The 17328-nt window shown below is 34.7% G+C and overlaps 2 protein-coding genes across 2 annotated transcripts; one reads left to right on the forward strand and one right to left on the reverse strand.

Moving 5' to 3' along the window:
- The first annotated feature begins 24 nt into the window (after positions 1 to 24).
- LOC126753993 (uncharacterized) lies at positions 25 to 7894 on the forward strand. The gene is made up of 5 exons (XM_050465811.1): positions 25 to 285; positions 4066 to 4199; positions 4267 to 4389; positions 4460 to 4997; positions 6298 to 7894. The coding sequence occupies exons 1-5, from the start codon at positions 207 to 209 to the stop codon at positions 6486 to 6488; spliced, it is 1065 nt and encodes a 354-aa protein (XP_050321768.1). The 5' UTR covers positions 25 to 206; the 3' UTR covers positions 6489 to 7894.
- Positions 7895 to 13682: 5788 nt separating this feature from the next.
- Positions 13683 to 16713, reverse strand: LOC126753978 (probable DNA double-strand break repair Rad50 ATPase). Its single transcript, XM_050465776.1, has 2 exons — positions 14482 to 16713; positions 13683 to 14391 (listed from the first exon to the last, which is right to left on the reverse strand). The coding sequence occupies exons 1-2, from the start codon at positions 16363 to 16365 to the stop codon at positions 13744 to 13746; spliced, it is 2532 nt and encodes an 843-aa protein (XP_050321733.1). The 5' UTR covers positions 16366 to 16713; the 3' UTR covers positions 13683 to 13743.
- Between the last annotated feature and the right edge of the window lie 615 nt (positions 16714 to 17328).

Raw genomic sequence — 17328 nt, forward strand, 5'->3', positions numbered from 1 at the left:
CTCAACAAACCGAATTCCCATCCCAACAGTCAGTTGTTTTCTGATGTGTTGGTTGTTCTCATCTTTATTGCTGATGAAATTCGGTGCGATTAAATAGAAATTACATTGGGTGAGATTTATAAAAGATTCGAAGGAACTGAAAAATTACATAAAGGCTTTGCGAAAGTACCGTGAGTGGCGTAGTGGAGAAGCTGGGGTTTTTGGCGATGGCTTCAACTGATATAAATGTAAAATTGTCCCGACTTTATCATTTGGCGCAGAAGTTTAACAATTTCTACTTAACAGGTATGCCATAAAAAATATACATATTAGTTTTAAAAACTGATAACGCCTATAATATTAAAGAAAAAGTGAAAACTGTACAGCAGTAAATATAATACACATATAAATACAGAATTCCCACGGGCAAAAATAATCATATCCTTTCATCGATTTGTGTACAAACTTAATGTTAGTATGTATGTATGTATGTATGTAAAATTCTGATCAGATTGTCCTTCGGGTATGTATAGCAACACAAGGAACGAAAAAAATATGCATATATTAATATTTCATGGTGAACTAGGACAACCTTATATTTGTTCTAACTTTGGAATATATTATAAAGAATGTTGCAAAGTAGTCATTATCCTGATTAGCTGACTTCATCCATATATGTAGAAAATATATATGTGGAAATATTTCGTATGGACTTGTCGTAAAACGTGTTAAAAACACATATTATATTTTCACAGTGTGATATTAATTATATTTTACTACCGATTTACTTAAATTTACTTAGTATAGTTCTTATACACTACATTTTTTTATAAATTCCTCCAATGTCTTAATTTTGTTCTAAATTTTATGTGTTTTAAGCTCTTGGGTGTGGCCAGTAAGCACAATGTGGCTTATACATAACTAATTCAAAGTGAGAAAGGACAAAGCCGAAAATATCCACTATTTACTGTAGATGGTCTCAAATTTTGCACATCGGTATATATTCCTGGTATAACGCCTACCATATATTTCGCAAAGCTGCATTCTGCCCAAAAGATATTCTTTAATAAAACTTTATTTCCCCGTAAATTTATATAAAAAGATAAGCAAATTAAGCGAGAAATCCTCATTTCCTGTCAAATTAAAAAAATATGGTCGTTGTATTTGGATCCAAAATTGATTAATTCTTTTTGTTGATTTTTTGAATCAATCATCTGATATTGTTCTTATCACCATGAAAAGTATCCATGTAATTATCTTCGGCCATTCGCGTGCCTGTCTGCCCTATTTTATTTTTGTGATAATTCACAAGTGTTTAGACATGATCGTATTTATATACAATGATGCGTTAATATATTTATGTATACATTTTGCATTATTCTGCTTGTAATCTTTTTGATTGCGGTTATTTCACATATTTTACTCCCGTCCTTCGCTAATCAATATTCGACGCTTCACTTTCATCTAAGTCATATCATGCGGAATGTGAGTGAATAATGTATGATACGCTAATTGCAATACATTTCGAATCCAAACATTTGGGGCACCTATTGCACTTATATATGATTATATTTCATACCATAAGAGTGTTAATATAAACATAATGATCTCTAAGCTATATTTTAGACATTTTGCGCTATCTTTATTGATTCATATAAAAAAGTTAGAGGTATTAGTATAAAATTGTAAGGTAGTTATTGTTGAAGTTATTAACAACTATTACCTTACATTACACATAAATTTTCTCTACAATAAAACATATATACTTGTATACCTGATCCACTTACATACGTGTGTAAAAGTAAAGTAAATATCTTCACTCACACCTTAGATGCGATCAGGTCGCAATTGTGAGTCATAATTCTATATGACGTCGCCTGGCACAGTTGGCAGATAGAGTAATGTACATTCAAGGCATATGCGCTAACATATACACCGAGCTACATTGTTATAAAATGTACATAAGTGCATTCATTATCTTTGGCTGCCAAATAAAGTTTGTTAGCGTGTTTGCCTTTGACAACTACATACTGTTTACATAGAAAGTATGTATGTGTAAGACTAAACTCAATTACTCATTTGATGGCCAACACTTCTACTACAATCTGTGCCAGACCAATAGCATTGTGTCCGGAAGAAGGACCAATAACTTTGTTCACCATACTTGGCGCCATCAACAATTATAATTTTCTAAGTCACCTTGAATGAGCTTGACATTGTGTAGTGTACACACAAAGATTCCTATGTGTCGACCACAAATAGACAAAACGTTGAATATGCATTCACACACAAACATACGTATTTTTATTGCGAGGATCTGCACAGATTGTGTCGCGTATAAATAGTACCTGTATATGTAGGAAAGCTATTAGAGAGATGGTTCACTAATAGAATAAAATTGTGAATAGAAACATAATTAACGGGTTTGAAAGGGTTGCTATAATTTCGCTGAGGCTAAATTAAATTTCTAATATCTAATTTATATAAGCAAACATTTTTATTAAAAATTATCATAAAATAATAAATATGTATTTTTATTATTTTGTACTAATTAACACTGACGGCATGTTTATTTTGTATAAATTTGCAATTTTTATTAGATAAATAAATGCATATAAATCATTTTATACCAATATTCAATGGTTACCACTCACGACAGCTGCTAAAAAGTATAGAATATAATTCCATTGTAAATTCTTGAAAGTAGCACGATTGATTGCAATTATATGTATATAAAAGCATATATGTACATACATATGTACGTCAAGTAAAAAGCTTAAAGAATCAGCAATTTATAACCCAGTAATAACTAATTATCTTACTTTGCGCCTTAAAACAATTTATACTTTGAAAACGTTTGATTAAATGGCTTTTCTGCACTTATTTGTTACTTTTCGTATCTGTTTGACATTTTTTACAGCTGCTCATTGCTTATTATTCGCATCTATTATGTGCAAAGTCGCAGTTTATAAACAATTAATTTGCTTGTTTCTCTTTGTTTGACCATTCGTGTGCCAAAAAAACTGGCCAAAGGTATGCATACACATATGTACGTGTAAATACCTTATCTAATTTGCTGTTGCTTTTTTATTTTGTTCAAAAAAAACAACGTTAACTTCGTTTGCACCGAAATTATAATGCCCTTCCCAGCAGCATTTTTTATAATATTAAAGGGTATCAAAAGATATTTATTTTGATTTTCTCGTTCAGTTTGCATGGCAGCTATATGCTAAAGTAGTCCAATCTAAACAATATGTTCGAAAATTGTAGCGATTGTCGCTGCCGTAGGCAATAATCCATTCCCACGACGCGTCGCGACGGTGTGGTCTAAGTAACCGGAACGGACCCGGATTTTTATCCGGCCAATGACTGTCAACTCGGCACCATTCCTTGAAATAACGTCAGAAATGTTTTATGCCGCTACAACAACAACAATAATAATCCATTTCAAATTTCGTGAAGATAGTTTGTGAAATAAAAAAGTCTTCGATATAAGAACTTGATCGGTATGTTTGTATGTCAGCTATATGCTAAATTGATCTAATATCAGCGATACCGACAAATCAGCAGCTTTTTAGGTAGAAAAGAACATTAGTAAAATTTCGATATCTCAAGAATGCCTAGTTCGGATATATGCTGCCAGACAGACGGCCATAGCTAAATCGATTCATCTCGTCACTTTGACAATTAATATATATAATTCAAAGGATTTCCGACGTTTCCTTCTGGGTATTACAAACTTCCTAACAAAATTAATATACACTGTTCAGGGTATAAAATAACAATATTTAATTTTTAAATTACGCTCAGTAGGTGGTTATCCTTCTTTTGACAACCTTTAAGTGTCGATTTTTGTAAACAAACGGTAAATTTGTATTAAGGTAATATGCTATTTTATTATATATTATCAATTCTATCAGATCAGAAGTTAAAATTTGCATAGAACAACATTCGAACTACCTCCCCGTCCCTCTCTTCAATTACCAATAACTGGTTTTTATTCATTACTAGTTATGTGTGTCTATAAAAATTGCATTTTCTTGATTTTGTTTTATTTTAAATAAATTAATCGACATTCCTTTACAGGTTTTCAAAAGGGAGACATACGTCCATTCCTGGTTGAAGGCGAACAAGTTGGTCTTGTCAAGGCCGATGTCATCAAGCAGCTGCAACGTTATCCCGAAATATTCTGCATACGCAATTGTGAATTTACCAAACAGGTAAGCAGCTGCCTGTTAGCAATATTTCTTAAATAAAATACAAAATTAAATTTCATACTTTAAACAGGGTATAGTCGAGTTAAATCCTGCATTCCGTGACTATGCTGAACGCACAAAGCAAGTCGATATAGTATTACGTGATTTACGTTCTAAGGGCATTTTTTCCGCACTCCAAGGTTGGCGTGATGAGGTAATTCCAACTATTTGTTTACCATATAAGCTGCACTTATGTATAATAAGAATTTTTCAATGCATTACAGTATTATGAAGTGAAATCGGAGTATCGTAGCCTATTGAAAATGGATCGTTCGGCCACACCATTATTTGGTGTACGCAAATATGGTGTAGATATTAATGGTTATGTACAACATCCAACGCAGGGTCTTTGTATTTGGCTACAACAACGTTCTAATACCAAAGAGACATGGCCGGGTAAATGGGATAATATGGTTGGCGGCGGTTTATCGGTGGGCTATGGCATTAAAGAGACTGCTATTAAAGAGGCAGCTGAAGAGGCATCCATTCCAAGTGATCTGGTCAAAAATCTCGTTTCAGCCGGTTGTGTTTCATTCTTTTTCGAAAGTGATCAAGGTTTATTCCCAAATACCGAATATGTTTTCGATTTAGAGCTTCCATTGGATTTTGTACCACAAAATGCTGATGGTGAGGTGCAAGCTTTTGAGCTATTACCAGCCAAAGAGTGTGTGGAACGTGTATTTACACCGGATTTCAAGACAACCAGCTGTCCGGTGGTTATCGATTTTCTAATCAGACATGGCTATATAACGCCTGAAAATGGTGAGTGCTCGTTGTCAAAGCTATATATTGTGTTTACAGAGGTTTATTTTATTTTTTTTTTTTTAATTTCTGATGTTATGTTAATAATTTTTGTTCCCTTGATGGTGGTTATTAAGTTTGAAGTTTGAAACATCCAGCAGAAAACGCGTAAGACCTGAGCTGAGTCGGTTTAACCATGTCCGTCCGTCTATTTCTACAAACGCAGCAGTCTTTGAGATATCGGTCTAAAATATATCTATCCTTTCCTCACGAAGACGCTGCTCATTTGCCGGAACCGCCAATATCGAGCAACTCTTAGATATAACTGCCATTGAAATTGATCGTAAAAAAAGAAGTCGTTCTATCGAACATTTTTTGATTGGAAAAAGTATCTTCACGAAATTCGACATGGATCAAGGCAGCGCATTGATCTACGAAAAAAAATTGCCGTTCCCACGACAGTCGGGTCTACGTAACGGGAACGGACCCGGATTTTTATCCGGCCAAGGACTGTCAATTCGGCAGAACTCTGCCGCTACAACAACAACGAAAAAATTGCTCAGATTGGTCACTTATAGAATATCACTGCCATACAACCGACCTATTGAAATCAAATCCTTGTATGGAAAACTTTTTTATTTTACGATATATCTTCACGAAATTTGGCAAGAATTTCTTCGAACAATTTGTTGTTCAAATCGTACCACTATAGCATATAGCTGTCATACAAACTGCTCAATCAAAATCAAGTCCTTGTTTTAGAAACTTTATTATTTGACAAGGTATCTTCACAAAGTTGTGCAGGGCTTATTATTTAAGGGAACGATACAATCTCTGAACATATCTTTTAGATCGGACCACTTTATCATATAGCTACAATACAAACTGAGCGATAAATATCAAGATAAAGATCTTTTTATGCCCTTTTAAGCTATATGAAATGCAGCTGTGAAGGGTATTATAGCGTCGGCGCTGTCGAAGTTAATGTTTTTCTATTTTTAATTTTTTTTAGTATTTATTTTTTTATTTTTATTTTTTTTAAGGTTAGGTTAATGATTTTTTTAGTATTATAAAAGTCAATATTTAGCTCATTAGGCTCTACGTTTATTATAATTCAGTTTTCAATATATTACTAGTTTACATTTTTTAAGGTTAGGTTATTGATTTTTGCTTTTATAAAAGTCAGTATTCACCTCATTAGGCTTTGTGTTTATTATAATTTAGTTTTCTATATATTACTAGTTACAAATCAGTTTACTTTTAAAAGTAATGCCTTTTTGCTCACTTAAATTGTATTTAATTTTCCTTTTTTTTCTTGCAGAAGTTCATTTCACACAAATCATTGAGTTATTACATGTGCCACTACAGTCGCTCTACACGTACAAGTCCGTTTTGGAGCAAAAACAAAAACTCAAACAACAAAATCAATCGCAACAACAATCGCATCTTGCCAATAATATTAAAACCATTGAAAATGGACACAACAATAAAGATGCCACAATAAACAATTAAAAGATAATGTGCAAAAAGCAAAAAGAAAAAAAAAACAAAAACAATATTATTATATAAATATGTATAACAAAGACATAACAATTGCTGATTAAAAGTAAAACAATTTTTTGGTAGTAAACGATTTGAAAACAGACTGCGTATTTTACATTTACGCTCGTAGGTATTTACATACAAACAAAACGAATTAATGTATTTGCTGTTTATACATATAAATACAAACGTATATATACAATATAAAACAAAAACACATAGTTTAGAAGATTTATTGTATTCTGCGAATGAGCTATTTTGCTGCGAGTCCTGCGTGGAGAATGCTAGAAGCTTGTGAGATTCTCAAATATCTATATACCTACGCCACCTAGGCCACTAATTTCGTATTAATTGCTGACTTAAAGAAATTTGCTATGTTAAAGACAATTGAATAAGAGAAAAATATGTAAAACGTTTCGTGTAACGAAAAACTCGTTTGTAGCAAGCGAGAAAAAAATTATAATATTTAGCAATAAATTGACCTTTTCAAATTTATGTAATTTTGTAATGTTTTTGATAATGAAAATAATTGCTAATTTTGCTTAGAGTTTAAAACAACGCACTTATTATAAATAAAAGTACATATATTTATGTTTGTAAAGGCTATTGTGAGCATAATTAAATTACTACTTGTTTGTTTTTAGAAAATTTATTGTGCAACTTATTGTTATTTCCTATGTTTATTGACAATTACACTTTTATTTAACGAAATGGCGCGCTATGTGGACTTATGATTGTCAAATATAACTATTTATTATTTTCTCAAAATGTTGTTCTTTTTTATTTATTATTATATACATACATACATACATATGTATATTCAAATATTTTTTATTTTTTTTATTTTGTATTTAATTTTTTGTGCATTTTTTCAATTTTTTTTCGTTTTTGTACTTTTTAGTATTGATAATTAGATAATTTTGCTGATATTTTTAAATTATTTTAGTTTTTTTTTGGTAATTTTGTGTATTTTTGTTATATATTATTTATTATTTTTTTTTAACAGATTTAAAAATTTTTTTTTTTTAATTATATTTTTAATCTATTTTTATTTGTTATATATTTTGTCTTTTTTTAAATTAATATTTTCTTTTAATGTTTTTCACTTTATTATTATTTTTTAATGTTTTTTTTATTTTATTTTTTTGTTTTCTTTCCTAAACCGGTAAAGGGCGAGTCAAACTGTATTTGCATTCATGCACGCGTTATTATGTCGATATAAAATGTAGTAATTGTAATTTATGTAAACGTTTTTGAACATTTTATCACTGCGTAACAATATATACATACATTTATATATACATATATATATAGTGTACGAAAAAAATATATATAAATAAAATGCACCACATTTTTAAAAGAAATAACGAATAATATGAAGGCTTAATATTTTAATCATATGTTTATAATGTATTTAAAAAAGTTTATAAAACAAGGCACGTGCATATATACTTAGTATATAAAAGACAAACAGTTAAATAAGTATATATGTTAATGTAGATGTTCTTACGTGGCATACATATATATTCACAAATCAATACAATAATTTATGCTACTGATATTAGATAATGTGTGTATGTACCAAATATAAGGCTGGCCGACGTACTGATTTTGTCAAAAATTGTCGAAATTTAACGAAGTTGTTTGTAAAATTTCGCAAATTAGAGTTTTTAAAACTTCATATTTTTACTTCAACTTTGTTGACACTTTTAACATTCTTTCGTTGCAATTGAATTTGTTGGCTGATAATTTGTATTTGATAATTTATATTTGCTTAGCGTGCAACTTAACCTAAAAAATCTCGTTTCTTGCAGTTAAGCACACATGTACTTAAATTATTATTATTTTTTAATAATTATGCCGTGAAAACAGTTATTGATTTTGTTGTAGCAACCAAAGACTTTTCACTAATATTTCGGGAGACTACTAAAGAGGCAACTTGCCCTGAGCAGATAAAGATCGGAGCCCACGCCGTAAATTACTGTCGATTATAGTGGAAATGGTTGCGAACTTTTATTATGTTTGTTAATATTTTTTGGTGACTTATTTATCAAAAAAAAAAAATAAAATTATTTAAAAAATTATTCAATTTTAATATATTGAAAAATATTTTAATTTAATTTTTGTAAAAAATGTTTTAATTGACATTTATTAAAAAGTGTTTCCATTTTTTATTTATTCAAAACATGTTTTAATTTACATTTTTAAAAAAGTTTTAATTTAAATTTATTAAATTTAAATATTTTTTTATTTAAAAAATATATACATACATACATATATTTAATTTGAACTACATACTTTTCCTTTTAAATTTAATAACTTTTTCTTAATTTAAATTAAATAATTTTTTATTTAAATTAATTATTTTTTTCATTTTATTTAATAACATTTTTGTTTTTAATTTGAATTAAATTTTTTTTGTAATTATTTTGTAATGAAAATAATTGCTAATTTTGCTTAGAGTTTAAAACAACGCACTTATTATAAATAAAAGTACATATATTTATGTTTGTAAAGGCTATTGCGAGCATAATTAAACCATTACTTTTTTGTTTTTAGAAAATTTATTGTGCAACTTATTGTTATTTCCTATGTTTTTTTATTTTAAATAAATTGTTTTAATATTTTTTTGTCAATTTAATTTATTTATTTAAATTAAATAATTTTTTTCATTATAATAAAATTTTTTTTATTGAATTAATTTTTTTTTAGATTACAAAATTGTTTCAATTTCATTTTTTATTAAAATTAAATAATAATTTTAGCCATTAAACAATATTTAAAAATTTAATAATTTTACAAATTTATGATTATTTAAATTTTTATCAACTTTACAAATTTCAGTACGCGGCAGCCCTGTGTATCAAAGTGCTCAAAACACGTGTTTTTTTTTTTTTGTTAAAATATTTTTAAAAATAAATTTTAGTTTAATTATGAATTACGAATATTATAATAATAACGAACTTACATTTTTACTGAAAAATAAACAAAAAATTTAATTCATTTCATATTGTGTAATTAATGCAGTGTATAAATTCAAAGTGAGTTGGGAGGATTGTTGTAAATCTTTTTATATGCAATTTTTTATATATTCAAATGTACAAATAACTTTGCTTACGCTTTAATTTGTAAATAATTACGTTATACTTCATTTTTGCTAAAATTACCCACAAACTTCAAGCAAAGTAAAATCTGCTTCAGGATTCTGTATTACAAAAATTTTGATTTAAAACTGCCGAGCATGCTGTTGGATGATATCTTAAATTCAGGTAAATTACTGTTATATTTTATATATGTACATAATTGAAGTCCGGATTTTCAAATAAATTTGCAGATAAATTTTATTTGGAAACTAACATGCAAAATTTACTCAAAGCAACTACGTAAATTTCAAGCAAGCTAGTATTTCATGTAAATCAACAGGTACATATGTATGTATGTATGTGAAAGCATACTACGAATTTTAATATTGTATATGCCCATATGTACATATGTATAAACCAAATGATCAAATTGTACCCGCACTGGACCATATAAACCAAATTGGTACTTATTTGTGTCTTTGTAAAGTTTGATCTTTTGTCAATTAATATGTGTTTGACAACTGTTTGTTTACGACGGGAAAGGTTTGCTGGCGATTTTTACAAAAAAATATCGATCAATTAGTTTGCTTGAAATGTTGAATTTCCAATGGAATTATGGCAACAAAGACTTTGAAAATATTGCAGAAGAGTTTTGGCGAGTCTACTTTATCAAGAACACTCAAATAGCACAAGACATTCCGTGAAGGGCGTGAAAACGTTGAAAACTTGCCTCTGTTAATAACTATATGTAACATAGAAAAAGCGAAAGACAATGCTTGCAAATCGTCGTGTCATCCGTTGATCGACTAAAATTATGATTTTTCATGTTTTATCACCAACGAGGAACGCATCCAAATTTATATAGCTCTGATGAAGTCGTACTCAACCTAAAACCTAACCGAGTTTATTTGTGGGTTTTATATAAATTTGGATCTAATTACAGAGACAAAAGTTCTGGATCTTGAAAAGAAATTTCAAAATGTATTTTTATACATACAATACATTGGGACAAAAAAGCAACCGGAAATTGAAATTCCCCAGGTAAATGATATTTAAAAAAAAACATGTATTTGCTAAGTTGGTGGGACTGTCCTTAATTACTATGCCAAATATGAGCGCGATCTGTCAAACAGTTTGCTTACAGCAGCTGCTTAAGTGGATACACCTCATTAGTGCCTTGCGATTTTTGCAATGGATTCGTGTGCGGAAACGTTGCGAATTTTGAAAACGGCTTACGGTAATAAAGTTTAATCAAAAACACAAGCCTACGAGTAGTAAAAAGTCTTCAAATACGGACGAGAGATCGTTGAAGACATGCCTTGGTCTTGGCGACCCTCGGCATCTTCAACCGATGAAAATATTAAAAATGTGGAGGATATGGTGCTTGAAAATTGTCGGACAAGTGTTAGAGATTTTGGTGGATATTTTGGGCATGAAACGCGTTCTTGCTCGACTCGTCTGAATAATGTTGAATTTTTTTTTCAGAAAGAGTACCGTAAACAGGTCTCTTTGGATATGAAGGGCATTATAACTACCGATGAGACATGGATTCGTGAGTTTGACATGCAAACAAGTCATCAATAATCAGAATGGAACCCGAAAATTCGCTGAAGGAGCTGAAGGCCATCTCAAAAAATGCTTATGAAAAATGTCTCGAGGACTGGAAAAATCGTTGGCCAAATGACCTGTATCTTTCATTTCAGCTTAGCTTTTCTTATTGCTTTTCGAGAGGCTCCTTTTCATAGCCATTTTTCAATAGCTTTACAAGATTTATGCCCGGTGCCCGTAGATCGCAGCGGAAAATTTATTTTGGAAACAAGCTCGAATAATTAACTAGCTCAATTTCTTTTTCTGAAGTCTATGAGAAGACATACCTTATTTACATCGAGCTGCAATTTCTCTATTTCGGTAAGGACTAGTACTTTCTTAGTATAAATTTTTAAGGCTTATTTTTAGCCCTCACTATCACCACCACCTATTTGAGATATCGTTTTGCTTTCTCGTAATTTGTTGCACTTGAAGTGGGATATATTAATCCAACGCTATGTGTTTAAGTACCGAATTTATATTTAAAGTTAACGGTCACTTTGTCACCCAAGTCAAGTGACGCTATGAACTTCACCTTAAAAGCGCGCACATTACGATCAAAAATCTTCTGCTTACGTAGTCTAATACACCCAAGTCGGCTATGCCTAACGCTGATCGTAAAATAATGATTATACTGACAAAGTAATGAAAAAGTAAGAGACTTTTCGAAAGGCGCACGTGCAGCGCAAACGAACCGTAACTGCAACTGCCATTATGCGCCGTGCGACTTTTGGTGTGAAAAAGAATTCTTAATGCGCCGCTGCGTTGTAACTCGACACACACCGGTTAGTATGCCAAAGTAGGCACAGCAATTAGAACATCTGCCGAAATTGCTTACATACATACATACATATGTACATAATTGCTCCTTCCTTCCTTCCTTCACTGCCCCCTAGTGTTCTGTATATGCTTTCCTACACAAGCAGCCATCAGCCGTTGAGTTCTTAGCGCTTGTCAGCCAAACAAAGGCGCTGCTTTGACGGACGGAAGTGTGTCGCAATTTCTTGTTTTGTTACCTTTCAACGGACTGTGCTGGTATGTGATGTATGTATGCAATCGTATAGAGTTGGGTTCGCGGCATTTTGTTTACCCACCCCTTTGTGCGCTTACAAAGGTCGATAGTAGTGCGGCGCGGCAGGCAGTCATAGGATTATTGCGCAATTGTGCAGTTATGTAACGGAGATTTCTTCAATTCTTCAATTGCATACCTTTACAACGAACGAGTTTACCTTCTTGCCCTGTATCTCAACAGCAAAACGTGGGAAAGTGATTTTTTTCGCAATAAATCACACAACTACTCATTATACCCCTAGTTTTGGTTTGGTTGGGTTAGTCTGGTAGGCCAATGAGCCACGCATAGACCAGTTTTGGTATTTTGTGCCTGCTCTAGGCCTTTCCTACAGTCTTCTCGACCTATCAGCTACTCTGCATTACCATCATCTCTTCTATCGAGTGTCAGAGCGAATTTTGTGTACTTCCGATTTACCGTTTTACTCGTACATAACTGTTGCAGTTTTGTATCCAGGTAGATCGTTCCGTCGTAGTTTGATTTTCTTCACCATGATTCCGTCCATATCGTCATTAATTCATGGTTTCCCCAATGTTGATCACGTTTTCGGGTGTTGGCCGTGCACCATTCTCGACAATCTCGTCCACTATCTTCTTGCCATCGAAGCTGTGTGACCTGGCACCTAGTAGAAGTGAAGTAATTTCAACAACTTCTGGCAACACTTTGTACTACTGTCCTGCTTCCCAAGACCATCTTTTTCTATGTTTACTGTGAACCTTCTTTCCCAGTGCCGGACCGCCTTTACCCGCAGCGCTATTCCCGAAGGTTCTATGTGTGTACAGTTAGTAGTCGTCCCGCCAATTTTGAGCAGTTTTCAGCGAAGACGTCAATATTTGGCAGATTTAGCACTAATTCAAGAACCGTCGTCGGAGTTGTTCTTAAAGCTCCGTTTACGCACAGCGCGGCGAGCCTCTGAACCTTTTGCATTGGCTTCCGGCACCGTAGAGCAGAATAGGTCTTACAATAGCTGTGTAGCACCAGTGAAAGAGAAAGGGAGAGAGCCCAAGATTGTGATGAGCATCTGCTTACACATATACATATAAGGCATTGCTAGCCTATCTCATTCTTTCTTCCACAATGTGCTTTCACAGCAGCTTGCTATCCAAGATAGAGAGAGTTTTGTTCCATTTATCGAAGAGATCCTCCAAGGAGGAATTGTGTGCTTTCTTGTGAACACCAGCGGATCCGCTTTCTCCTGGTTCAACCCCAGACCTACTTACGATGCTCAATTCTGGACTGTTTTGAGAGTGGTGATCATAATACTGCTAATGATCTGCAGATACCTACCCGTCATTATACTCCTAACTGCTGGCAAAAGAATCACACGAATTTTGAATTTCGAAAGTACCGTTTTTCATTATTTTAAGTAAATGGTAAATATTTATTAAAAAAATAAATAAATCTTACAAGCAATGTAAAGTTCCTTACATAAGTGAAATCGACCAAAGTGTGGACTTGGTCTCGTCTCAGCCATTCCCCCACCCGTCTACATATTACGCGCCTTCAGCACTTGCTTCTGCGGACTGCATATGTTCTCTTTGCCGGGGAAAAGTACGGTCTTCTTGGGTGTGGTGCGTGGTGTGCGCGGCGTCTTCGGCGTGCGCGGTGTACGTGGTGTGCCAACATTAGATCCAGGTGCGGTCGATAGTGTTATCGTCTTGTTGGCGGGTGATGATGGTGTCATGCAGCTGCGCGACTTCTTTGTGCTGTTCGGCGTGGTTGGTTTCAACAAATCGTTGATTTCGTTGCTGCTCTCGGTGCGTACACATTTATCGCTGCTGGAGGAGCTCAATAACCAAGAGGCGATCTTATCACATTCAGCGCGCAACTCGGTATCGATGAGTAGATCTTCGATCTTTTGCAAATCTGTGCTATTCTCGCGTTTTGTGATGCCCTCTTCGACTTTGGACTTGAGCGCGATATTCTCCAATTTCAGTTGTTCACATTCGTCGCGCACCTTATGCAGTGACTTCTCTTTGCTGTCGAGTTCCAGTTGTGCAAATTGCAGCACGGTGGCGAATTCATCCAATGCCTTCTTCATATCCTGCATATACAGCTCACGTGATTCGTCCTTGCGCTTCAGCTCATTGTACATGTCCAGGTAGTGTGCGACATCTGTCGTATTGATGCGCTCCTGGAATGAGGTAGCAATTTTATTGAATTTTGCCAAAGTGTCCTCTTCCGAGGTAATTATATCATTGAATAGGTGCTCTTTAATAGATACCTCTTGTTGTAGTGTTTGCGAAGACTGGCATAGTGTCTTCAATGCGGTTTCCGCTTCGGCGTGATTATTGCGCAGGGTCTCCAATTCGGCTTGCAGCGTCAAATAGCTTTGCTCCAAAGCGCCCTTAGCCAACTGCACTGATTCCAGTTCGGCGCGGAATTGTTCGACATCCGCATCGGATTTCTTCAAACGTTCCATCAATATATTGACCGTGGAACGTGTATTACTCAAGGTTAATTGATAGTTGTACTTTTCGGTAATGACTTTCGCCATATCTTGTTTCAAATCAACAACTTGTTTTTGCAATGTATCCGTCAGCTGTATGTAATAGTCGATGCCATTTCGTAGTTGTTCTTCATATTTTTGTATCTTCTCATCGCGATCGCGCAACATGTCATTCGTGGTCTCCAGCAAGACCATAACATCTTGCTTCTCCAGCTCCACTTTTATAATCTCGTTTTCGGCCAATTTCTGACGCTTATCGAGCTCGGCGCGCCAATACTGCTTCTCACGTTCGAGCGCATTCTCCAAATCGGACTCTAGTTTCTGTACTTTCTGCTCCGCCTGCTCCTCAGCGCTGCGCACCTTCTCTTCGGCAGTCTCGATCAGTTGCTCTTTCTCCAACAACTTCGCCTTTTCGCGACACAACTGACGTATGGTATCGCAATGCGCATCGATCTCGCAATTCTTATCCAACAGCTCATCCTGCAGCGACTTGATGAGCTCACATTTGCTTGCCAAGTCATTTTTCAAAGTGCTGCGCTCCTTCTTCAGACACTCCATTTCGTTTTGTGTGATCTTATGCTCTTGCGCATACGCCAAAGCATCGCGTTCGATTTGCTTCTGCAATTCAGCCAAGTCCCGACTAAGCGACTCGTTGGTGTTGCGCAAATTCTGTATGAGTTCAGTGTCTTTCTGTGCGTGCTCTTCGTGTGTTGCAAGCTTTTCGCGCGCTTCACTGATCTCCAGCTGCAACGCGTCAATTTTGTGCTGTTTGATTTTCTCTTCCAGACATTGTTGCTGTGCCTCTTGCTGCAGCGTGGCATTCTGCGACTTCAGCTCGTCGATAAAAGCTTGCAATTCCGCCAACTCATCAGTATGACGCGCTATGAGCGTATTCATCTCCTGCACCGTTTTGTTGCAATTCTCTGTGAGCGCCACATTTTCGGCGCTCAGTCGATCATTCAACTCTTTGTGCGCGACGTTTTCCGTTTGTAGTGCATGTATTAGATTTTCGGTTTTCGCCACAACACTAGCGTTCTCCTCGCGCAATTTCTGCTCAGTCTCCTTCAGTTGTTCCACATGACGTTTGAGCACATCAATCTGACTCATATAACTCTCGAGCAGCTCATTCTTTTTGCGTATCTCTTGCTGTAGCGCCTCTTTACCTTTAAGGCGACTACCGCCCGACTTGGTCACATCCTTCACCGGTGTTGTAGTGGCCGAATGCAAAGGCGTAGAACTGGCGGTACCACCATTATTGTTGTTGGCGACATTTACTGTGCTTGCCTCGGTTGGGTTATGGCGAAAGCGTAAACGTTGCGGCAGCGATGGCGTACGAAAGAGTCGCAAACCTTTAGATTTTTTGTCGTCCTTCACGGCGCTATCCTTCGGTATGGCGAACTCCTTCGCCTCCTTGCTGTTAGTGGCGAAGCGCACGGCGTCTTTAAAGAATTTCTCGATCTGCTCTTTGCGTTCGGTGTGTCCTGCGCTGGTCGCCGCTGTGCTGTTGGTGGTTGTTGTAGCGGCGGTGGCGGCATTTATACATTTGCTCGGTGTATTAACTGTGCAGGCGTCAGTGACCAAGCGCGCGGCTGCGGGTGAGTTGGCGCAATCGACATCGACGTCGTTGAAGCGTTTTAGCTTGGCCTTAGAGAAAGACATTTTTGGTAGTTGCTGTTGCTGTTGGTTTTTGGCAGTTGGTAGCTGGTTGTTGTTGTTGTCTATTAACAGTTGGTAGCTGGTTGTTGTTGTCTATTACCAATTGGTAGCTGGTTGTTGTCTGTGAGCAGTTGGTTGCTGGTTCTTGGTTAGTGTGGTGTGCTGCGTGGCAGTTGTTGCGTGAAAGATTGTGGCGATAAGCAAAGAGGGTTGACGCAAATGTTTGGATACACCACAAAACGACCGTTATTTTAATTTCTCATATATATTTTTTCGAATTTCGTGTTCTTTCGTAAGCGCGTTTCGTGTAATTTTCAATTTTGTTTCAACACACATTGAGTTTAGCGAAAATAATAAATTTAATAAATTTATTTTCCAATAAGAAAACAAGCAACAGTTTAAACAAAAACTTAAAGATTTCAATAAACAAAACTGTAATAATTTAACAAAGTTTTTTCTGCTATTTTTTGGTTCAAAAAAACACTAAAAACACACGTTTACTGTTTCGGCATTGGCGCTGTAGGAAACCCTCTTCTTTGGCGTAGAAAAGTTCCTATTCGTTTGACTGTAGAATCCTAACTGTTTCCATTAGATCGACGATCGTGCCAAACACAGCTCTGTTGTCGCGCTTGGCAGCGCTGCGTTGCGCGGCTCGGTGGTGGTTTTACTGCTATTTTTGTTGTGCAAAGGTGGTGGTTTTTACCTTGTAACTTTCTTTAGTGTGTTTTGTTTTGAAATGAAAGGTGCCGTTGCGGATGAAGGAGAAACCTACGAAATGGAACAAAAACAAGAAAATTAGCCCTGCTTGTAAGTAAGCCAATGCGCACCGGAGCTATTGCAGTCCTTTACTTATTCGCTAACACAAGTTATTTTGCTACGTATATACAAATATATAAATATATACAAATATATAAATATATACAAATATATAGTATGTATAACTGATAAGGTATGCGTATGGCTGTT

Source organism: Bactrocera neohumeralis, chromosome 3 (genome assembly GCF_024586455.1).
Source record: "Bactrocera neohumeralis isolate Rockhampton chromosome 3, APGP_CSIRO_Bneo_wtdbg2-racon-allhic-juicebox.fasta_v2, whole genome shotgun sequence".
Lineage (NCBI taxonomy): Eukaryota > Metazoa > Arthropoda > Insecta > Diptera > Tephritidae > Bactrocera > Bactrocera neohumeralis.